At 42.3% G+C, this 24,163-nt stretch overlaps 1 protein-coding gene across 4 annotated transcripts in view; it reads left to right on the top strand.

Moving 5' to 3' along the window:
• Positions 1 to 16,932, top strand: part of ANO5 (anoctamin 5) — a 63,752-nt gene extending 46,820 nt beyond the window's left edge. For all 4 annotated transcript variants that reach the window (XM_064452856.1, XM_064452857.1, XM_064452855.1 and 1 more), the window contains 9 exons: positions 2,757 to 2,831; positions 3,516 to 3,738; positions 6,407 to 6,576; positions 7,709 to 7,806; positions 8,074 to 8,204; positions 9,730 to 9,935; positions 11,008 to 11,189; positions 12,327 to 12,432; positions 13,147 to 16,932. In XM_064452856.1, coding sequence (XP_064308926.1) covers positions 2,757 to 2,831; positions 3,516 to 3,738; positions 6,407 to 6,576; positions 7,709 to 7,806; positions 8,074 to 8,204; positions 9,730 to 9,935; positions 11,008 to 11,189; positions 12,327 to 12,432; positions 13,147 to 13,368 — 1,413 coding nt within the window. In that variant the 3' untranslated portion in view covers positions 13,369 to 16,932. The remainder of the gene's footprint in view (positions 1 to 2,756; positions 2,832 to 3,515; positions 3,739 to 6,406; positions 6,577 to 7,708; positions 7,807 to 8,073; positions 8,205 to 9,729; positions 9,936 to 11,007; positions 11,190 to 12,326; positions 12,433 to 13,146) is intronic.
• The last annotated feature ends 7,231 nt before the right edge of the window (positions 16,933 to 24,163 follow it).

Here is a 24,163-nt window from a genome sequence, read left to right as displayed (position 1 = left end):
ATTTGGGGATCAGGTGGTTGCATTCCAATAAAAACTCCTGCCACCTGAATTTGACGTCTTTTTAAATCATCCTTCCTCTTCATAGAATTGCATATAAATAACTTATTTTCAGTAGCCGTAAGTAGACTTAGATAACACAGTCTTCAGAAAAGAAACAGCAGCTTAGCCAGAACATGGGAAGCATCATTGTTATATAAAGAGTAGCCCTGTCTTTCAGGGTTTCTCTCCTTAATTATTAGGGAGTATATACACTAATCTTATTTCCCATGAGAGGCAGTTTTTCTGTCTCTCCTTCCCCTTCCGCACATGCAGCATTAATGCTGTTGTCCTTATACCTGTAACTTGTACTCTGGAGTCACGCAGAGATCTTTGATATCCGTGCACTGTGATTTTAAGTGTAGCTCCGCTGAGATATTGATTTCGGCATGCTCAGGAAAATGGTTTCAGGTAAATCAGGTTTTGGATAGCTAGTGCAGCTAATTGAAAACAGATGTCTGCCTGTTGCGTGGTAGTTGCTAGTTTGCATCCATCCCTGTGTATGCTCAGGCTCAAAACCTCCGCTGTCTTACATGGCTGCACAGTGACCAAAACCAGCTGAACCGCTGTGCTTCTGCAGTCGGAGGCAAGAGCAAGGGGAAATCTCACAGGCAGTTCGTGCCCCTTGAGTGCTCTGAAGTAACGGCCTGCAGCGGAGGGTAATCGTGTGAGGACAGGGAAGTAATGGGCTGACGGGTAGGCAGCGGTTTTGTACAGCAGGGACCAAAACCTGTAGTCTGGCAAGGTGAATGAGCTGCAGCAGATTACGGCCGAAGATGGCCTGGCTGAGGTGCGTTTGTGTGACTGTCCGGAGGGAGAAGATTGTTCTCTCTCAAAATAATGCAGGTCTCTTAGGACGGTTTATTTGGACTTTACTTTGGAAACAGAAATTGGACCATAGTTTTCTTATCTCAAGAGTGAGATACTGCACTGTTCTGTGCTTTCTAAGTATGCATTAACAATTACCATAAAAATTCAATGACTGTACAGTCCTTTACTTTATGACACATCAATTTATTTCCTCAGTAGATTTTCAGAAGCTTTTGCGTGGCAGGCTTTAGCTGTGATCCTTATCAATACCCACTTGTAGCAAACCATGTAGGCTAGCCACACTGCAGTGTAATTTCCTTTTTTTAGATAATGTGCAATACTGAACGTGTGAAAGGACAGTGATTGCAGAATTAACTTATTTGAAGACTGATAAGATAATATGGATACAGGTCACTGAGTTTCTTGCATCCGGAGGCTGGCTTTGCTTTGCTCGGAAAACTGTCCTCATTATTCCTGGCCATGATTCAAAGTTCTAGGTGCACTGGAACAGGATTTGCCCATCTTGAGGCTTTAATTAACCCCTCATTTGGTCACAATGCTAAACTATTTAGCTAGATAGTAGCTAAAATCTGTTTTTGATGATTACAGTAGAATCTTAATTTATATAAATAACAAAACGTTCCATTCAGACCTAGGCTCTGTCATTGCCTGTCATTGATAGGCAACCGTTATCACCTACGTTTTGTTCTAAAGCGGAAGACTTGTAGAACAGCCTAGAATGTGCGAAACGTTTGTTCTTAATATAGAATATACCTATTAATACATAATAGGTATAAAATGTTATGAGCCTATGTAAAGCCACCTGCTGTCTGCGCTTGTATCTTACCTTCAGCTGGTTTTTTTAATAGCTCTGTTAATAGAGCCTTTAACTGTAACATCACCAAAGAATGGCTCAGTTGGGGCCATTGTATTCAGCGTAATTACACCACCTTACAGCAGCGCGTTCGGCACATTCTGGGCTTTTGTGCAACAGAAAATAAACTCCCTTCAACAGCATTTTACAGGATCGATATCTTCTGTTGTCAAAACAAGCACTTCCTCGTTCAATATACTTACTGATAATATTACTTAATATTGCGCTCGCCTGTAATTGGTGCTCCTTTGACCAAGAGGAGCGTAAGCATACTATGGTGCCTTGTCCCAAAGATTTATCAAGTTCAGACTTTTTTTTTTTTTACTAAATCTTCTTCCACTGGCATTAGTTCTTAAATGATCCTTTCTTAATACATATAATCTGATATTGTAGGAATTAGAATTGGTTGCGAAAAAGAGAACTTTACACGAACATGGAAAGTTGTTCATGTGCTATGTGGGGATACTCTCTTGGGTAAGACCTAGCTGCCTGATGCTGCAGCAGAGATTGGCAACTAATGAATGTAGCCATTGCTTCCATTAAAAAAAGAATAAAGAAATAAATTGAAGGAGTGGAGAAAAACGCTCTCTGGCTGTGTGGAAAAATGTGGTACGTCCAAGTAGATAACCATTTTAAGAAACTTTGACATGAAGAATTTATTAAAATTCAGTCCAGTTTCGGACTCAGAGCTGTATGACTGCTGACCTAGCCTTACAGTAATTGTTCTGTCCTCTTCAGCTAATGAAGGAGGTGGTCTTTGTCCTTCAGCTACTGATTGATTTTTGCAAAGGTTTAACCATTCTTCCAAGTACTGTCTTTACTTTTAGCATTGTTATGGCCACTTGTGTCCTGATCTTTTTTTCTCACCAGCACATTCAAAATCGTGTCATACCTGCCCTTTTAGAGAGGGGGCTTCTGAATGGTTTTCCTCGGATGTGGGCACTTTCACACAGCTGATGAGAGCTCTGTGTGCTGCTTGATGTTAGAATAAGATTACGGATTTGTGAACTGTGCTGTGCTTGCTTGACTGTTTCAGGAGATGGAGCCTTATTTGCCTATAACTAGCCAGGCTGTGCGGTTCTGCATCTCAGGAACTACAGTGTTGTTCTGGGTGAGCATCTATTTGAATCATCATTTTAACATTTATCAGAGTTGCTGATCATCACTAATCATGCCATTAACCCAAACTGGTTTTAATCATGATATTAACACATGCTTTTATTCTTGTCCTGCAGATATCCTGCTGTCATGCAAAATGTACTTCAATTTAGATTAAAAAAAAAAACTACCTTGGAGATCTACCATTAATTAGTAATTTGATTGGACATTTTAGCACAGGGGTAACGTTTTTGCTGGCTTATGTGCTGTTGACAGACGATACTGAATAACTTTGTAGTAAAGGGGAAAAAAAGTATTATTCACTACGATGAAATACCTACATATTCCTCTGTAGAAATATCTGCAGAGTGAATTTCAGGGCAGGCAATATGATTAACTTGTCCCTTCCATCTCCATTTCTGTCCGTCTGTATCCTTCTGCACTATTTGTTTATTTAATTGGTATTAGGTTGTCTGCTTCTCTTGCATTAACAAAGGAATTTTGTTGGGTTTAATGTGTCTAATATAACAAAGTATTTTGCCTGTGTACTTTGCATTTCAATGCTGCTGAACTCATACCCATAAAGAATAAAATGTACAAACTACAAAGCATGCTGATTTACATCTTACGTCCAAAGCTGTGTGCATATAGCTCTGCTGAGCTGTAAGTGTATTTCAAATCTCTGTCCTTTCCTCAGGTGTCTCTGATTATAGCCAGCATGATAGCTGTGATCGTGTATCGTCTTGCGGTGTACGCTGCCTTTGCCAGCCTGATGGAGAACACTCAAACGTTGCAGCCCATCAGCGGATTACTGACCCCCCAGCTGGCAACTTCAGTCACAGCCTCGTGCCTGAATTTTGTCATCATCATGATACTGAATTTCTTATACGAGAGAATAGCCATCTGGATTACTGATATGGGTAAGCAGTGCACTTGAAGACAGAATTTTCACGGAGTCGCTAAAGGTAGAATGCGTCTAGAGGCGCTCTGTGTAGTTGTTCCCAATTGGGACACAGCAGGAGCGCTAGGACCTTAGTCTGCAGCTTGCAGCAATGACTCGGTTGGATTAATGGCCTTACTGAACACGTTCCCTGCATCTGAATAGTTATCATAAGCTGGTTTCTCTCAGTATCATGTTTGCTTATATTAAAACTAGTCTACAGAGACAATCCTAGTTCTGAACATAATTAAAAATTATCGTGTTATATCAGAGTCACCAAAGCAAGATCAAACTGTCTCGATTTAGCAGTGTTTCAATTAGAAATCCTAGTTAGAAATTAGATATATTTTTACAAATAGATCACAGATTTCACAGCTATCTTTACAAGAAAAAAGACTAAATAATCGTGTCTCTTTCTTTGGGGGAAAAGGTAGGAGGCTGGGGTATGGGATAGGACAGTATATTTTCCAGGGTTTTCTCTTGGCACCATTTCCTGTAGCCCTGGGTTTAGATTGGAGTTCATACCGATTGAAGGCAGCGATTGAGCAGGCTGAGAAGTTGGGCCCAGGATGTGTCCTTGTGGCTGTAGCCCTGGGAAGCGTTACCTGCAGTAGGCTCACTCCAGAGCTGGAGGAGCTGCAGGCAGGCCAGCCCAGAAAGATCTGCTGGGTTTGTAGCAGGTTTTTATGTTTGACTGTCGCTTTCTTGCTGGAAATATCCTTCCCTAGAGCCCTTCTTACATGTTTTTCATTGTTTCCCCTAAATGATTTAGATGTAAAAGTCCCTGCGGGTGCTTTATGGAAAGAAGTAATTGCAGAATATTCAACTGGGGGCGGGGGAGCTGAACGTATTAGGTACTTGTGGTTTGTACAGCTGTCAAAAACAGCTGGGTGATCTTTTTTATGAGGTCTTACAAGTAGAATCAAGAATCGAAAGATGTTTCTTGCAGAAACTTAATGTCATGTTGCATCGGGTTTCTTCTGATTTATCGTGAACCATCTCTTGTCTCAGAGATAGGTATTGCTTATCTCACTTGGCCAAATTAGACCAAAGAAAGACAGAACAAGTAATAAGTAAAATTGCGTCTAGCAAAAAAAGAAAAAAAAACCCAACAAACCAGAAAATCGTCATTTTTTAAAACCTTTCTTTCTTGAAGGGCATGAATTACAAGGATGAAGGCTCAGCAGTGTTATTTTGCTGCTTGCAAGTGCAGAGGATTAATTTCTTAAGTGTCGGCATTACCTGTGGTTATCCGTTACAGAGGGAAAATAAACGTTTACTTTTGTGGGTCTGCTGCCCTCCTCTGGCAGCTCTGGCAGCTGCTCTTATCCCAGGTCCAGGGTACGAAATGTTGGCTGCGGCCATCAGGATTGTCTGTTCTAACTCTTCTCACTCTTGAATTACTTAAAAAGGTTAGGCCAGAGTTTGTTTTTGGCCATGCAGGTGTAACCTGCCTCTGGTGCTCTGAATGTGGAGTGTCTGGTGTAAACATTTGAACTGCCCATAAGAGCTGCAGCCTGGGCAGACGGCCTCACGGAGTACTGCCTTCTCTGGAGTACACTACAGGCTCCCAGTAACGATCTTCTGTCGTGCAAACGTATGCCAAGCTTGGAAACGTTAATTTACTCGGATATATAAAATAACTTTGCCATATGGGCGGTGAGTTCAGCACGTCTGCCAGGTCCTGACCAATTCAGAGGGATGTGAATGCTTGTGGTGTATTTTCTTCCCATTTTGCCCAGCTTGAATTGGTTAAATGTTATCATTTAACACTTCACCAATAATGTGCGTAGGGCTTCCTGCTACCTTTAAAAATGTAAATGTGATGGCAGCAGATTTTTAAGCAAAGGCTTGGTGAAGTTCAGTACCACTGAGATGCCTGTATCATTCCCTGATCTTCCCCTGACTACCAGCCTCACCTTCCAGAGGCACAAGGACCCATCCGGTTTCTGCTGATTTCAATAGAAGTTACACACATGGAGCATATTGAAAAAAAAACAATACTGAAGTGTACTTCTCTACCACAAAGAAAAAAAAAGTCTTTATTGTGTGCATTGCCAACAGTGACATTTTCATAGTTGAGGAGACCCTGCTAGTTAATGTTTGAGATTCGTCTTGGATCTCCTAAAAACAGGGTAAGGTTTCGGGGTGGAAAAGTGCTGGTGAACAGTACAAAGAAGGGGAAATTGAAGCTTATTTATAAAAGTTACAAGAATGAATTTCGCTTGCCTCTCTACTCAGAGCATTGCATTGTAAACGAAGGGTAGGGTCTCAGAGCAGGAATTCCATCTGCTGGACTGTTTGTAGGTGCTTTCCTCTTCCTTTTCCTCTTCCTTTTCCCCTTCCTTTTCCTCTTCCTTTTCCTTTTCCTTTCCCTTTCCCTTTCCCTTTCCCTTTCCCTTTTCCTTTCCCTTTTCCTTTTCCTTTTCCTTTTCCTTTCCCTTTTCCTTTCCCTTTTCCTTTCCCTTTTCCTTTCCCTTTTCCTTTCCCTTTTCCTTTCCCTTTTCCTTTTCCTTTTCCTTTCCCTTTCCCTTTCCCTTCTCCTTCCCTTGGAGATGAAAAGGCACTGTGGGTGATGAGTATTTATGGATCTGTATCCTTTCAAAGGGAATAAAGGAAAATAAAATTACTGTTTTCTGGTTTCACAGAGATTCCCAGAACTCATATGGAGTATGAGAACAGGCTCACTATGAAAATGTTTCTGTTCCAGTTTGTCAACTACTATTCATCCTGCTTCTACGTGGCCTTCTTCAAAGGGAAGTTTGTTGGTTACCCAGGTGCCTACACATACATGTTTAATCGCTGGCGGAACGAAGAGGTAGGACTTTTTAATTAAAGCGGACTGAATATTAATGAACTAGTTTAAACTCCTTATCCCCTCCGACCTGTGCAGTCATAAATTGCTAGCTGCAGGTTTGGTCTGGAGCGAGCTGGACCTCAGCTGGCCATCCTGAGGCTGATGGAGGGGCTTCCAAGGACTCTTCCCGCTGTTGCTGGTCGAGGAAGTGCCAGCAATGAAAATCTGTGGCCGTCAGTCACAATTATGAAAAATCAAAAAGCTTTTCTTGGCCTCAGTTCTCCTGAAATACCAGTGGATCTCACTGTAGGTCTTAACAGTGATCCTCTAGGTTGAAGGAAGTTAATATAAATGGAAATGGTCTCTGGCATTTGGGTGTCTTCATAAGCTTTTTGAAGCAGTACATTTTCAGAGAAGCTGTTTGGTAAGAGACACAACTGTAAGCTTTCGGTTTCTTCCCCTCATTTCATTGCTAATTATGCTCTTTGTTCAAAGGTGAAATAACAGTGTTTAATGTGAAGCATTGCTTGGGATTCAATAGTGGAGGAAAAACTTGATGCAAAACACAATGAAGCAATGCAGTGTGCTTACTGACGGACTATCTCCTAATACTGGTCTGGCTGCTAAATTCTTAAGAAGGCTTCCGTAAAGAGTTGAAACTTAAAAACTAGTGTTTACAGCAAACAGCAGAGACCAGATACTGGCAGGTATTTAAATACCTCTGGTGTAGGGATATGAACAGAAAATGCAGGTGCTTGGGCAGTCAGTGTTGGTCTGGTGCTAAGAGCTAACTGAGTGCCATGGATTCACCTTGCTGGGGCTGTGGGGTGGCTGCTGCACACGGATCCTGCTGCCCTGCCTTTGGGTACCTGCACGGTGGTCAGCCTGAAGCAGCTCTGAATTACTTCATCTTTAAATGGTTGTAACGTTCTGGTGCGCGTTTTTTCAAGCACAGTGAGCATTGAAAGCCTTTCTGTAGCAGCCGTCCTGAGAGGGTATCTTAGCTGGCAGTCCAGGTCAAAACCGAGTATTGTCCAAACAAGTTTTAAGAATTATTCTTCTCTTCTTTCTTTTATTTATGCAGTAGTAGAATATAGTTTATCTGGGCAATGTCCATTATTTATGTCACTAACCCCTAATTTGTCTCTGCCAGTGCGATCCTGCGGGCTGTTTGATAGAATTGACGACACAGCTCACCATCGTCATGGCTGGCAAACAGATCTGGGGAAATATCCAAGAGGCCATTGTACCGTAAGTTAGCTCTTACACTGAGGTGCTCATGTTATAGACAGAGGAAATTCCTGGAAGGGGTGATAACAAGTATTGCTGTATGAAGAAGCTAAGAAAAATTCTGTAAATTAAGCACAACTTCTGACATGTAGACTCATTTCATAGAGGCTTTTGGCCTCTTTTTGTGAAAGCCACGCTAGTAAAAAGCATGTCACAACAAGAAGCTTGCTTAGAGAAAGGGATGCTTGATCTGGTTCTCTCACTGTTAACTTTTTTCTGCATATACAGCTGGATTTGTAACTGGTGGGGTCGCCGGAAAGCCAGGAATAATCCAGAAAATTTATACAGTCGCTGGGAGCAAGACCATGATCTGCAGACGTTTGGAGCCTTAGGCCTGTTCTATGAATATCTAGAAATGGGTAAGTTTAAAAATACACATTTAGAATTGAGGAGAAGGCACCTTGTACTGACACTTTCAAAAAAATAGAGTCTCAATTAATTGTTACGTATTGATGCCACCACTGCGGTCTGGTAAACAGTAGACGATGAACTATGGGAAATCATTAAATAGGTCAGCCCAATTAATAAAAAGAAAAAGCTGCCTTTGCATCTCAGACTGCAGGGAATTTCACAGAAACGCTGCAAAGACTGTTTGTTTCCCTCATTTGAATGGGGAACATTATTCTCAGCACAGCCAGCTGTCTCCGTGTCTCTTCTTTCTTGTTCCAAGCATTTTCTCAGCTGATGTCAGGGGAAACTGTATGTATGGGGTGAGTGCCAAATATGCTGTAAGGGTGGGTACTGCAGATATGAGATCTGCGAACTGGATCGGGGAGAATCCATTTAGTTTTAGGTTTGCACAGATTAGAGTTTTGATACAGTCCAGCAGACCAGCAGAGGGAGCACAGGGAACAGAACAGGATTTTTTCAAAGGTAACATGAACAGGTCAGCGTATGAAATTACTTTACAAAACCTGAGATACTAAAACTAGAAATTAAAACCAAACTGAATCTGAAAACCACTAAAAGAATATTAGTATCTGTCTATTAGAAGGACAAAATTTGTTGAAAAGTGGTCTCTCGCTCTTCCTAAATCAGAACTGAACCAGTACGCTCTAGCATTGTCCTGGGGCTGCTAAGCTAGTGGGAATTTTGTTGCTCGTCTAGGGTGAAGCACTGATCGCTGAAATCATGGAAGAGCTGATGCCTAGTGTATGGGAATTTATTTTTATCCACTGCCTAAACCAGACAAGATGTTCTGTTTCCTGTCTGGAAAATACAGTGGCAGTATTGGCTCTGCACTGGGGGCTGTCACATTCTGTACCCAGAGACATTTCATTTTGGTAATGACTAAAGGGATCACTTGTGTATTTTACTTGTAATTCTTAAACTAATGTTAAGACTCCCCAGTGGAACTCTTATGTACAGATTTGGCATTAATATTTTGACTAAACCAATAACAATAGGTGGAGGTAAGGTTGTGATAAAAGTAAAAGTATTTCCTCTTTTTCATTCAGGAGAACAGGCTTGCTCTGCACAAACTGCAGGAGAGGAAAACTAGCCCTTTTATTTTACTTTAAATTACTCCTCTCTCCTAATTCAGAAACTTGATGTGTGAGTACATTCCCCTGCAGTTAGGTTCCGTTCATGAGAGCAGAACTGCAGCACCATGAAAGAGCTAGTGTCCAGCGCTGCTGGCAGCATCGTTTGGCAGGACGCGAATGTCCTGTTCCCCTGGGTGCTGCTGAGTGGCAGCCCTAAGAGACTAGAGAAGTCCTGGGGCTGGGGCAGGTTGTCACTTAGCTCAGGCCAGGCCGGGAGATGACTCCTTGTGCAGCCTGGCAGAAGTTTGCCACTTGTCTGCGAGTGGCAACTTTGTTTCGTCATCACCCTGAGGGTATTTCATAGGGGCAGATTTTAGCACTTCTCTTTTCTCCCTCGCAGTCATTCAGTTTGGATTCATTACTCTCTTCGTGGCATCCTTTCCCCTGGCTCCCCTTCTTGCTCTGATGAATAATATCCTGGAGATTCGAGTAGACTCCTGGAAATTAACCACTCAGTACAGGAGACCTGTGGCTGCAAAAGCGCATAGCATAGGAGTTTGGCAAGAGATCCTGAACGGAATGGCCATCTTGTCTGTTGTCACTAACGTAAGTACCTTAGCTGTGCTACATCAGCTTTGATTCTTCCAGGGGCTCAGAATTTGCAGACTTAAAAATCAGCTGATGCCTTTTCTCCTTCATCAGCAGTGTCCCCTTTGTCACGTGCTACCCTACGGAGGTAAGGCCAAACCATTTGGGTGGTTCGGCCTGGCCGTACGTTGATGACATGCAGCTCCCAATCCACACTTCGTTGGACCGTCATTTTTCATTCACTTGTCTGTCTTTTCCAATGTTTTGGAATGGCGTAAGCCAGTCTGAAGCTTAGTCTGCTGAAGCAGAGGGGACTGTAGAGGACAGGAGAGGTGAATTAATTCTGTCGGCCGGATGACATTTCTGTCTTGTCGTTATGAGGCCTGTTCTGTGGGAATTCTGCTCATTCAGCTGCTTCTGGGTGTCCCGGGGTGGGGAGGGCAACGGCTCAGAGTACTTTTCATAAACCAGAAACAAAATGCTCTGCTAATATTTCATCTTAAGTAAAACGTAAAGCAGACTGCTGAGCAGAAGAGTTGCCTCTTCTTAACGTAGAAGAGCAAACATCATCAGGTCTGCAAGTGTCTTGGGCAACAAACCCCCTTGCAGGTATTGCCTAATTAGCAGGGTACCTGTGTATCTGCAGTACCTCAAGTTTCCAGGCAAAATGTGCTGGTAGCTATTGCTTCCTTTTTAAATACAGCTGGAGAAAATGGCTCCCCTTCTTTCACAAAGCAATCACCCACTGGATTTGAGTCCATCCTTTCTCACAAGCATTCTAAACTGCACCTCCTCTTTTACTAAGGAGCGCTGTGATCAGAGATAGAAGGCAGTTTGGTGTGAGGGGCTGTGTGGGATTTGGTGCCTCTTGTAAGGACTGTTCACGTATTTTGGTCACAGAGTGCTGGCCCTTGCAGCAGAGGCTGCGGTCAGCATCTTTACCAAGGTAAAGTGCCCTAATCATGCTCACCCTTGCTTAAAAGGTCCTGGGTTATGCCACAGAGTCACAGTACCAAAACCCCTTTATGAATCTGCTCACCAGTTTTGTGTGCTACTTCCTTAATTTCTTTTTCCGATTTTTTTTTTCCAGGCTTTTATTGTTGCGTTCACATCAGATATGATTCCTCGTTTAGTTTACTACTATGCTTATTCCGTAAATGACAACTCGCCTATGTCTGGATACATAAACAATAGTTTGTCAGTGTTTCAAATCTCAGATTTTCCTGACAGAACCAAGCCTAAACTGAGTCCAGAAAACTTTGTCATATGCAGGTTGGTGTTGGTGTAATAATAAATATTCTATCGCTTTCTTTAGAGTACAGTATAAGAAGTCAATGCAGATCTAAGTTGTCCACTAGAAGTTAAATAATGTCATTGTCATAATTCCCAATTGTGAGAAGCAATATTTAAGCTATTAACAAGACAATGCTTGAGATGGTGAGAGATCATGCCAGTGACAAACAAACAAAAAGAACACCTTGTTGTTGTTTAATAGAGTCTCATTGCTAACGTTTTATTGTTTGGTTTTGGTTTTTTACTTAATTAAACTATCAATTTTTTTGAATGGGGGAGGAGGTTTATGTCCCTAGGATTGCAATTTTAGCCTATATTTTCAAAAGTTTTTAGGCTGCAGTGCCTAAGTGGGTGAGGAAATGTTATTAAGGGCAGTGTAGATTCCAAAGCTGAAAATGAAATATGGTATTTGAAGTCAATTGTTATTGCGCTAGATGTTACTGAGATCCGGGCCGTCCTGTTTTTATAAAAAAATAAAAAAGAAAAAAGGCCTTTCTCGCTAGGAGAAACATTGGAGGTTCTAGAATAATTGAGAAAGAACATCAGAGAAGTCCGTGGTAAAGGAAAAGTATTGATTTGATGAAAAAAAAAAAAAAAGGAAAACAAACCAAACGAAAAAAACCCCGACATTTTAAGAAGCCGCTACATTTGTGTGATGTTTTAGCTTTAAAGCCCCAGGAGTCTTTACCCTACTTACACGTGTGAGCATAGCACTCAAGGCTGTCCTTCCATTAAACCCTCCCTCTGTCCAGTCCCTAATCTGTCAACATCTTTCGCATTTATTCCCTACTTGTCCGTTACTGTGTGATCCACTCCCTCACTCTGTCCTCTATTATTTGATCGGCACCCAGAAAACCAGCAACCTACGTACAAAATTTCACTTCTCGCACATCCTCGCCCCTGCTCGGGTGCTGTGAGTAAGAGGGCATTCAAGCAAACGTAAGATAGAAACAAATTGAGAGGCAACCTTTTTCTGCAGAAGGAAGCAGACCATTTAAAACAAGATGAAAAGGTTCCTGAAGCGACAGCTGTGTTTGCCTGTAAGTGTCACTGCGCTTGTAGTCTGTCTCAGGCTGAATGTGACATTTCACCTTCGCCTGTCTTTCTGTCCAACAGGTACAGAGACTATCGATATCCTCCAGATCACGAGCGGAGATACTTACACACTATGCAGTTTTGGCACATTCTTGCTGCAAAACTGGCCTTTATAATTATTATGGAGGTACGTTCCCTGCAAGATTTCCTGCCAAAATCGGTACCTTACGGATTCTCCAGGTAGTTACTAATGTGACAGAAAATAGAATTGCTGGGAGTAGAAAATAGTAGTTTCTTCCGTAAGTAATACCAAATCCTCACGTCCTAAATGATTCCTGTAAGTGGGTCTTTTAACTCCAGGAAGTTGCCCTCAGAGTAAGAACAGTGAAAACAGCTGAGGAGACTGCTAGATTTGATCAAAATAAAACAGCAGAAGAAAAAAATGTCTTTATGCAGATGGAAGAGACGTGAACCACAAGGACTAGCACTTTCACTCCTGGTTTCACTAAAGTGTTGTGTGTGAGATGACTGTATTCAAAATCCAGAAAGCATTTGCCAGTGATGTACAGTGGCTAAAAAAATCAGCTAAAAATAGCTAAATCAGTCCTCTGGATAACTGGCATTTCAGTCTTAAGCCACTGTCTTGCAAGTTTTGAAGGGAAAATGGAGTTTGGAATTAAGATTTCTGCATAAAAGGAAACGTTTTAATCTTTGGGCACATCACAGATACACGTTAGTTGTTAGGTATTGTTCCAGGACAGCCAAATGAAATGTGTTCTGTTTGTGAACAAAAAGAGCAGCAGTCTGTTCGGTGTTAGATAACACAATAGGTGTTTTGTTTGGTAACGAGTTGTTAATTTCTCCTGGCTTCCCTTTTTTTTTTTTTTTTATTTTTTGGCAGCATGTTGTATTCATCGTCAAATTCTTTGTAGCATGGATGATTCCTGATGTGCCCGCAGACGTGAAAGCCAAAATAAAACGTGAGAAGTATTTAACGCAGAAAATCCTACATGAGTATGAACTTGAAAAACTGAAGGAGAGACTGTGTCAAGGTGATAAACGAGCCACGGAAAAGGAGTTCATCGCCACGGAAGGGAGAGTGGAGTTATCCAGAGCAATGTAGCTGAAAAAAACAACTGCTTGGGATTTAGCTCGTTTCAGCTTTTTTATCTGTGATTTGCTCAGTACGCATCATCTGGAAAGCTATCGGACAGTTTCAGCCCTTTGCTTTCACGCCAAAGATTTTAGACTTTTCTTTAAAAGTCTTACTGAGCATTCTAGGTCTAAGTCCACTTAACTGTATGACTTCAGCACTGTTTTCTGTTTACCCATCGCTTTGAATAATAAGCGTCATCTTGTAATCCTAGAATTTGGATTCCCGGTATAGGGAATGTGACCCCCAAAGGGCTCACAGGATATACTGAGGTGATTACCACCGAGCCCTCCCCCTGCTGATAAATGCAAACTTCCAGGCTGTATCCCAGCTGAATGAAAAGGGTATCACAGAGGACTCCTGCTGTGGGAAATGTTGAGGATTATTATTTTTATGACATGATCATTTAAATAGGAGAACACTCCTGATGCAAGGGTTTGGGGCTTTTTTTTTAATCCGCTATGTCTTATGAAACATTTATTTGCAGCTTTGAAACTTCTATACAATTTTTAGAAGGAATGGATTTTTAAAGATATATTGGCTTAATTCCACTTGGAGTTATTTAGAGGCACAGAATTCAGTTAATACAGACTGATGAAGGAAAAAAAAACCCATAACTTATTTTTGTAAAGGTATGGTCTGCCAAAGAGTTTGCTCTTTAAATGCAAATGTTGTGGAGTCGTCTAATGACGATGTTTTGTTTTGTTTTTTAAAAGAAATACACAGTTTGGAGAAGTAAGCTAATTTATTTCTCGGTCTCCAAAACTGCCATCGGACGATCACACTTGACTTTAGTTTTGGCCAAAGCGGCCCCTTTGTTCGGGTTCTTTGTTAGGGTTCTTTGTTCGGATTCTCTGGGAATGCCAACGAGGGGCTAAAGCTGTGTGGCCGTACTCGGTGCGCACTGTGGAGTACGACTGCACGGCGCAGGGGCCTGGGAGCTGGACCGCCACGCTGATTGATCTAGCTGCATGGTTTGTGCTCGGATTTGTATTCGAAAGATTTTAAGCATGCCAAATCATCTGTGTTCAGGTTGTTACTGTCCTTACGCATCAGAGCCTGGGGGGGTTGGGGTTGGGGTCTGGTTTTTTTTCTTTTTTCTTTTTAACCTTTAAGAAGGTTCGGGGGCTTTTTCTGTTTTCTCATGGAGCTTTTCTACAAAGTTACTGAGTTTTTAGATACACAACAACTACTTGTGCAGAGTAGCTACTAGCTGTTTACGAATGTGCCCTCGTTTTATAATTTGAAGCAGTTAGTCATTCTCCTGATTTTGCTGTATATTTAAAACATATCAGCACTTCCATGCTTAGTGCCTTGTTTGTTTGCATTTGGGGAAAGATGTGAAGATGATCGCTGTGGGGAGACGCGCATTTCCAAAGCGTGCTTGCAGGCATCGTGATACTGTGAACCTGCGCACATGGCTGTACAGTGTTAGCCAAACCTGCCTTGGCCCGCTTCTGTTCTAGCGCTATCGAACTGCCCGCAGAGAGCAGTTCATGCCTAGACTGCTTAGGTAAAGTAGCACCAGACTGTTGAGTTCTCTCACGCTGAAGTACACTAGCTAGAGAGGTTAGAAATTTTACTATATTTGCACTTTGAAAGTTATACTTCTTGCAAGTATACACAAAAAAATTTCAGATTTGTGTTCCGTATCAGCCGAACGTACTGTTTACTAGATCCGCAACTTAAGGTTTCCGTATTCTGTTTTAGCAGACCTAGCCTACGTCTTGGAACACTTGGCTAGTAACCTTAACGTTAAAACAGAGTTTTAAATCGATGTCTTGGGTAGAACCATCACTATTAGTGAAAGTTTTAACATTGAAGTGCCTACCTCGAACAAACATCCCATGGTTTGGCTGCCAGTCAAGGAGTTGAAGCAGATGTACATTTCTTGTTACTGTAAGTTATTTAGCTTCGTTCTGTAAGTTTGCTTGATGAATCAAGCACGCTGGCAACTCACGTTCATGATGAACTGACCGTGTTCTTGAATATTCAGATATAGTTGAAGTAATGGGTTTATTGGAGGAATGCATGTATACATAAATTAGCTCTGCTGCTTAATGTATAAGTCAAAGAGGAGTATCTGTCACCGCAGCCGCGCATGCGACACCAGAATTTACACAACGCAAGCACTTGCTTCTTACACATATACTGTTAACTAAACCGCTCGATTCAGGCTTCATGGTTTTGTTACTGTTAGCAGTGCAAACAGTTGCTTCCAACAGTAAGGTGGTGAGATGCAAAACGGTATTTCTATGCAAAACATACAATCTGAAGCTGAAAACAGATTTGAAACTTCAGCATTAGGTGCACTATTCCTGCTTCCGGAACATTAGTTTCTTCGGGTCCTGTGATAAAGTGTCCCGATACACTGCACTTGAAAAGATGTCAGCACCAGAGCTGTGCTGTGAACGAATAACGCTGTTTAAAAGCAAGGTGGAGGAAAGCAAGGAAACACCTTAGTTTGGGATACAGCATTGATAGGCAGAAGCCCCGCCTGCAGACCATGAATTTGAACTGATGTTTTGACCCTACTTCTTGCTCCTTTCAAACATCTTTTGAGATAACTTCCTATTTAATGCTATGCAAACAGATGTTGTGCATACGTTGTATCATACAATAGAAATTAGAAATAATCTGGGATCAGATTATTGAAAAAGAAATATATATCTTGAAAATATATCATTACACTTCATAGCATTACTACTTCATGTATAGAAACTGTTGAAGAGAGAATGTGTTGTATTACGAGTTAATGTCACATAGCAAAATAAGTCGGTAGCACCTCTTCACGTAATAGTTTGCCTTTACTTGTCATCAAGCAGTATTTTGACAGAAGATTGATGGTATGATTGGGATTAGACTGGTTCCCATGCATGGCCATTTCCTGAAGTGTTCTTGGAAAGTGACAAAAATCAGAAACATGGACCGGTCAGTCTGGGGATGTGCTCATTCTTACTGTTGGAATGTTTGATTTTGATGCGTTTAATAATGCAAGTATCTAAAAGTGTCCTTTAACCAAAGTGAAGATAGTTCTGTGATGGAACTACAGTAATTTAAGCAACGCTAGATTGCTTCATTAGAAATAGAAAGAGAAGATCGGCCTTTCAAGTGTAATGCCATCAGGGAATATTTTTTTTTCCGATTAAAATTTAATATTTTTACCCTGGAAAGATTTTGTGTGGTAGGTTTTGCAAACGACTGCAAAATAAGAGTGCCAGTCTAAGACACTATACTGTTTTTTCTAGAAGATTTTGTTACTATGCTTTTACTTTTTTAGGTAATACTATCATTTTGAGACAACAACTGAAAAGGGAAAATAGATGGGCTTCCCTACTGTTCCATGTGTACTGCTTGTTTTGACCTGTACCGCCGTGTAATCTGAGAGGCATTATTGTTTGCTAAGTATGTTGCCGATACATATGATACACTAATGTTGGAATAAACTTTTTTAAACATTGCATTCAGCTAACTTATATATATGTATGTTTACTAAGATCTAAATCTGGCAAATAAAGCAGTGTTTATTTCTAATGTGCCGTCAACTTGTTTTTGAGTATTCCAAGATTCTGGAGAGGAGCTGAAATATTAGGAGTTATTAGGAGTATTAGGCGTATTAGGAGTGCCCGGCGAGCCTCATGGCGAAAAGTGCTCGTGCGGATTCCTGCAACGCAGGGCCGGGTATCTGGACGCTGTGTATCGATTTCCTGCAGTTGTAACCTCACCAGTTTCTTACTCGGGTTATTGAAGAAAGCCTCCATCTGCCTGCCATCTTCCACCTGATAATCACATTGTCTGCCTTTTCTCTCGTCGTGCCTTTTCTTAGGAATGAATTACCAAGGAAAACCTGTCCTAAGTTCTGCATATCTTGTAGGCAACGCGCAAGGACCGAGGTGGCGGGAGCGTGTGGTAGCCCATGGGGGGACGTAGCTTTGCGGATTCCTTACCTTAGAAGACCAAAGTTAAGTGGAAAAGACTCAGCACTTTCATCTTCCTTTAGGTACGGTACAAACGGCGTGTTGACACACATTCACTCTCAGCCAAGCTGCTTTTCCCTCCATTCGCTGGATAGAGTTTTGCTTCTTGTGATGCCAGGACCTGAGGTGGCTTCTCAAGTTCTCTGTCACACGCGCGGTTCTCACACGCAGCGCGAGTGGTTCACATACGTGGACTTAAATAGCTTTGAGCACATAGACTGGAAAATATGGCAGAGCTAAAGCTTCTCCGAGGCACTGGTTAGTCTTATTGTTCATAGATGCCTCTACATATTTTAATCTTTCTTAAAACTCACTCCTGGCACCAGTGTAGGGCTTTGGATTAAATCACAGAGAAGCTGGATTCAAGCTGATGACGTGCTCTCAAGAGACAGCAGCAGCACGTGTTATCGCTCCTGTTAGACCGTGGTGGCAGAACTTGGGGAACCTGCCAGACTTGGGGAGGTTGTCTCATCTCCTTTGCAGTTTTGAAACGATAAAATAAGAGAGATGCAATAGCAGCGAGCAAATGCAAGAAATATATGAGATTAATAAAATGATCTTGTCTATAATAAAAGAAGAAAAGACCAAAACAAGCAGGGTGTAACTGTGTCTTATGCTGCTCCCGCTGTGCTGGTTACTGAGGAGGGATGGGTTACTTAGGTAGGTATCAAAAGGAAAAATAAAGTGTTAAGGAAGATGGAAGAGAAGGTGGTATTAAAAGGAAAGTGAGAAAGGGGGAAAAAGAGACGAAGGCGCTGTTGCTGTGCGGGAAATGGGGGATATTTATGTATTATGAAAGTGTTAGAAATTCTCAGGTGCATTCAGGCTTTGCTTTTGGAGGTTAAACCATGCTTCCACTGAGGCCTGCGCTACATGGGTAAGGAAGTTTAGTGAGGTACAATTTCCTCCAAACCCAATTATACTTTCTAAGAAAGAGCAATGTGATAACTTGTGAGACATTCGCAAATCCTGGGTCATTCCTGGCTGTCTTAATGCCTTCATTCATCTCGTAGGTGAGATGAATAAATGAAGAGGTGCACAAAAATTTTGGTGGTTGTTCTTTTTGCATGGGAAAAATAGGTAAGGCATCTCCCTTGCTCGGTGTCTTCGTCTACCCAGATTAAAGGGACTTTCTAAACATAAGTCCTTGTTTATTCAGTGCAAAAAATGGTAGGAAGCACTGAAATAGGTGTTTTGAATGTGTGCATCTCAAAGTGGGGTAGAATACCAGGAATAGAAAAACACATAACCTATTCACTAGTAGATCAGTGGAAAAGAACAACAGGATTTGGACGGAACTATATCCCAACATCTGAAGCCTGCATGGTTCAGGTCTGTTTCAGCTGTGTGGGCTCTGCAACAACGCAAATCCTGTCTAACGTTCCTCAAAATGTTCAAAATTAAAAGAAAACCTGTGTTTCTGAAAATAACGTCTTAACCACGGCTCAGTGCAACTGTACCAAGGGCAGCTTCTGCAGTCTGCGAGCACGGCTGGTAACTGGAAGGAGGCTGGGAGCAGCACACGGCTGACAGAGGCAGGGGCTGGAGTCGGGGTTCCTAACGCCTGGTGCGGCAGAGAGGTGGTACCAAGAGAGGGCAAAGGCACCCCTGCAAAGGACTTATTTAGCATGAAAATCTGTCCTTCCCTGAACAGATGGAAAGAAGTAAAGGGAAAAAATTATCGTTACCATATGAATGATAACAAAATAATTTCCAGAATATTTGAATTGCTTTGTAACCTCATTAAGCCACATCTACTGTTTCTTGTCTGCCTTCCTGCATGCTGGGGGGGGGGGGGGGTGGGCACAACAGCTCTGCGGCATAGTCTTGGCATCCTGAAAAAGGGATAGCTAAATTAAATCTTGTTCTGGTTTTAAATAATCAGTTGTCTCTACCCAACACTTACATCATTCAGAAGCAGCTCAGGAAGTTGTTTTTTTTTTTAATGTAAACATGTGTACCGAGAAATCTGCCGGGAGATGAGTAGGATGTGAAATTCAGCAGCCATATCAATTTTTGGAAGGTGCATATGCACATTCCCCTGCAATAATTAGTGACTATGCTTCGTCACTCAGAAATGAGTCAGTCTAAAACATTTAGTAAGGGTAGGATTCTTTTTACTTCTTTTTTCAACTCTTCAACAAACCAGTGCTCTTAGCTAGTCAGAATTTGTATCTGAATTACAGGCTGCCCTAGCTTCCTCCTTGGGTGTTGTAAGCGTCCAACGCTAGTCAGCGTTTCAGTTTTGGTACTGAAGGATGTCGGGGACATCATAACTGCTTCTGTAGTCAAGAGGCATTAACTAAATGAACCTTTTTGTTATGTTGTCCCTTCCATACCATGGAAAGGTTGAAATGCTTGACGTCACCTGTGTAGCTGAGCCATACTGTCCTCGGCAATGAAAAGCCATGGTGGAAAAGTTCTGTATCTGGTATCCCCAATTCGACGCATCTCCCGTGCTGAAGGCTTTTACTAATTTGTCTCGACTAGTACTTGGCGCAATCACTAGGAAGCCGATGTTCAAGCAGTGGGTGCTGCGTGCTCGCTGACTCTTTTAATACATTTTCAAAAAAGAATAAAAATACTCCAGACAGAAGGTTTTAGCAGGAAAAACTGATCAGAAAGCAACATTCCCTGCTGTGTCACCACCTCATTGCAACAGACAGTTTTGCTATCGGGTTCTCCTGAATAAACATTTCTGTTGACATTAGCCCATTAGTAGAGCGTCAGCAAGCAGTAAGGCTACAGTTAAGCCTGTTTTCTGCTTGTGGCACCTACATTATTCTTCGGATAAAACCCTGGCTCCGACTATACTGATGGAAATCGTACTATTATTTTCAGATGTGGCCAAGACTGCAACATTTCTCTAACAAAGATCCAGGTAAAAAAAAGAAACGAGCTGAAACAGGTGGGCCAAGAGATTTCCTTACAGCTCACCGTATAACGGCAGTCCTCTAATTTTAAGATGTCAAGATTTCACGCTGCTCTAAGAAAGCTGCTAGTGCGTTGCCATCAGGAAGGAGTCCCTGCTTTCCCCTTTCACATGGGATTGCCTTCATGTCACGACAGCTTTTTGGCTTCCTCAGAAGCAGTGCAGGAGACAATGTGGCAGTAGTACCGCACACCGCATCCTGGGTGCCAGGTCACACTTCCACTCATCTGCTAACAGAGGCCTCCTTGCATGGGTTCCAGCTCCTCAGCGAGACGTGAGACTCCTGTGCCTCCCGAGCACCCTCCCAAGATGCTGCAGAGTGTGAAGGGGCACGTGCCAGGCAATAGGGTTGCGCTGGGGAGGATATGCGTGTTCACCCCACATCGCACGAACATCGCAAGAACTATTCCTTGTACCTCGGCCAAGAACCCAGAGCATCCCGAGTTAAGGATGTTTCCTGCTGCTTCGGCTCCGCTGAAGCTGGTGTGTGTAGGTTCAGGCCAGAGAAACAATGAGAGCGGATCCTGTGGGGTGTGTCAGGGGTGTTTCCTTGGGAAAAGACAAACCTTCCAGCCCTCTACTTCACTGTTTTTTTCAAAAAACTGGGACAGTCTGGTATATCACCATAAAGGGATGTGTTTTTGTTTGGGTTTTTTTTTTCACAAAGATTTCCAAGTAGAAAAATCTCATGTTTTGAGTGAGGGAACAACAAGATCCTGTGTGGTTTATACTAAGCATTAAGTGGCTCAATGCTTTTTCATTATATTTTTCTTGCTGTGCACTTAAGTGAAAACAGCGACCGAGTCTGTGGCTACAACCAGCCTGTCACGATGACGCACATTTTAATTAGCGGATGCCGCAATATGCCGAGTCACCACGTACCAATGAGCAACATGCAACTTTATCATCAAATGAAAGTATTCTCTCTGGGCTTCGTAACAAGATGATGAGCTAGTTAATGGGGTCACTACTGCGATTAGAGCTGAAGGAGGTGCCATGCATAGAGGAAATCAATGCAGGAAGAAACCTGCTTTGTACTTTTACTGGAAGTTCAAAGCACTAGGGTTACCTGCTGGACATGTGGAGGGAACTGAATTTAGGAAGGAACTATGAAGTCCTTGATATAATGACTTTATCTTCAAAAGGGGGAGGGTGAATAAATGGAAGTGTAAAGGCTCATGACCTGGAGAAGATAGAAAAAGCTGAGGCAGCAGACGAGCTTGAAGCCAGACCATGTAGGGAAACTGCTATGGAGAGTTGTTAATATTCAGATGTGTAGAAAAAAAACCTTTAAATGTAAATGCTAGTCTGTCAGCAAGCCTCCCCTGCCTAGGAGAGAGGGGCCAGTTTTATTAGCAGTTAATACAGAAACTGAAACGGGGCATCCAAGCCATTGATTCTGCAGGGAAGGGAAAAGCAGACTTTCCTCTGCTTTTGCACCTGGAAGAAATTAAATGCAAAGAAAGCATTTGGAGCATTTGCTTCACTTTTGCTAGGATAAACTCTGCTTCAAATGTCTACCCAGAGTAACCAGACACCTCCCTGTGCACAGCGCAGCCTCCCCGTCTCCTGCGCACACACCACCCCTCATCAGTGTTTCACTCGTGCATCTGTCATCGCAGGGACTGACTCATTCCTGGGCACAAAGACACAGGAGCAAGTGCCTTTCCCAAAGAGCTCAGGAGGTCTGGTGAGGATGGGGCAAAAGCTGAGGAAGGTAACTTCAGTTTCCTTTGTGAAAAGAACAGTTACAAATTCCTATGAGGCTGCCTTGGTGGGTTTCTTCGTTATGCCAGAAATGCCAATTATTTGGCGCACGTTTGCCACACAAAAGCACAGAATTCTTGGTCATTCTAAACTTCATAATTAAACCTCTATCCTGCAAAAGGTTTCATATTATTTAGCATAAGAAAAAGCAAGTGATATGGGATCATTTTCTTCAAAGAACCTGTTCCTTGTCCCTTTTTAAAGTGCACTGGAACGGCAGCTGGGCCTGGCGGTGTTTTGATAAGGCCAAGGCCAGTCCAAAGCAGTAGGTAGGAATTTTTCTGTCAATTGTAATGCTTTTGATCAGACCGTAGCGATTTGTCAGTAAAATGTCAAACACCTAAAAAAAATGAAGATGCACCCACCATAAATCTCTTCTCAGAACTGGCAATAATGCTAGAGGCAATCACAAGATGTTCATGTTAACGGTAACGCAGAGAGGAGACGTCTGTCACATAAAGTGGAAACGTCGTGCTTTATATCTCTGCATTTGGACAGAAAACGAAGACAGATTTTTGTGGAAACGCAGATGTACCGTCTTGGACATTGTTCACAGGACTCTCCTTCCAGGGCCTTTTTCTTCAGCCCATCTGTGGGGTTTACTGAACATCTCTGTTACCTGGGTTTTCATCTCCCAGGGGAAAGGCTGGACTCAGCGAGCACGACTTTCCCTTGCACCCTGAACCCACGTGGCTCCTAACCCTGCCCTTTCTGACTGTCTGCCACTTGAGCCAGCTCCACTGTATCTTTTGAGATGTTCTTTGCAAGATACCCAGGACAGTACACCACATCTGCTACTACGGCACCATTGATTTTGCCACGTGTCGGAGTGTGGATCGCTATTTGGCCCTGGTACATCCACCGAAATCCTTAAGGGTGTTACACAGTGGTGGATTCTGATCTGCCTCCCCATGTGGACCATGACTACCCTGAGCAGTGTGCCAGTCACTACTGTCCGTAATCAGATGTCTCCAAACAACATTATTTGTTGCATCTGTGTAGTTTCCAGCTTCTTCACCTCTCCAACACTGCCCCTTCCTCCAGCTGTGTATTTCTGGCTGCTTACTGCCTGTTGGTGTTTGCTACTGCCAACTGCAGCAGCATCAGCATGCTGACAAATAGAGCCCTCCTTGCCTTTTCTTAACAGCAATAAACTCCCCAATCTTAGGTATTCCACTCTTTTCCAATATTTTCTGTTCCTTTGTTTTCCTGAACCCTTGTGAAGAAAAACTTGCACCTTTTCGCGAGCATGGTGGCCCACTGCCAGGAAGCCCGTTGGGTGGGTGGATACTTTCTGAAGCTGGCAGCACGCAGCCTAAATACGTGCATCAACCATTTCTCCTGCTTCTTAGCCGGTGGGGATTTCTGAGAACAGGTTGCTCTCAGAGTAGCCTCGTTTTGTACCAGAATAATTCAGAGCAGTCAGCAGCAGAGGGCGCCTGTATAACCAGTAAAACTCCAGCCTCCCACAGTATTAGCTGAAGAAATGAAAACTTTTCTGCCATTGAAATCAACAGCAAAGCCCCATCGACTTCCCAAGATGGGATTACACCGTATATGCAGGAAACATACTGACACTCATGCTTATATTCTAAAGACTGCTAATTTGGGCATCTCCAGGAATGATGCAAAACGGCTTCAGGCACCGCAGTTGTCAACCTCCAACCCTGAATATTCTGTGATTTTGAACGAAGTGAAGTAGGCAATAAAGAGAGCTGGAAGAAAAACTATAACGCTGCCAAAAATTATGCTTTCAAAATTTTCTTTTGAAGACTCACAACTGATCGCTTCATCAAGATTTGTCTGTTTATTTCTTTTATTGCTTTAATACATCCCAGATACTATTAAAGATACCATGAAAGGAGTCAGCACATTTTGACCCACCACTTTTGGCAAATGAAATGATTCCCTTAGGTTTATTTCCTAGTTGTTATCCCAATATTTTCTAAAATAGGATTTTTCATTAAAATCAAACTTCTATGTGGACAGTGTTTAAACTGGAAAAGCTTTAAATCATACAAAATTTTCTAAATGGTTGTTAAGTATGCTGTTGGCAATATTTTAAAATATTAAGAACAGAAGCTGTCAT

The sequence above is a fragment of the Phalacrocorax carbo genome, chromosome 5 (genome assembly GCF_963921805.1).
Source record: "Phalacrocorax carbo chromosome 5, bPhaCar2.1, whole genome shotgun sequence".
NCBI classification, from domain to species: Eukaryota; Metazoa; Chordata; class Aves; order Suliformes; family Phalacrocoracidae; genus Phalacrocorax; species Phalacrocorax carbo.
Note: the sequence above shows the minus strand (reverse complement) of the source record. Positions and strands in the feature narration are given on the sequence as shown.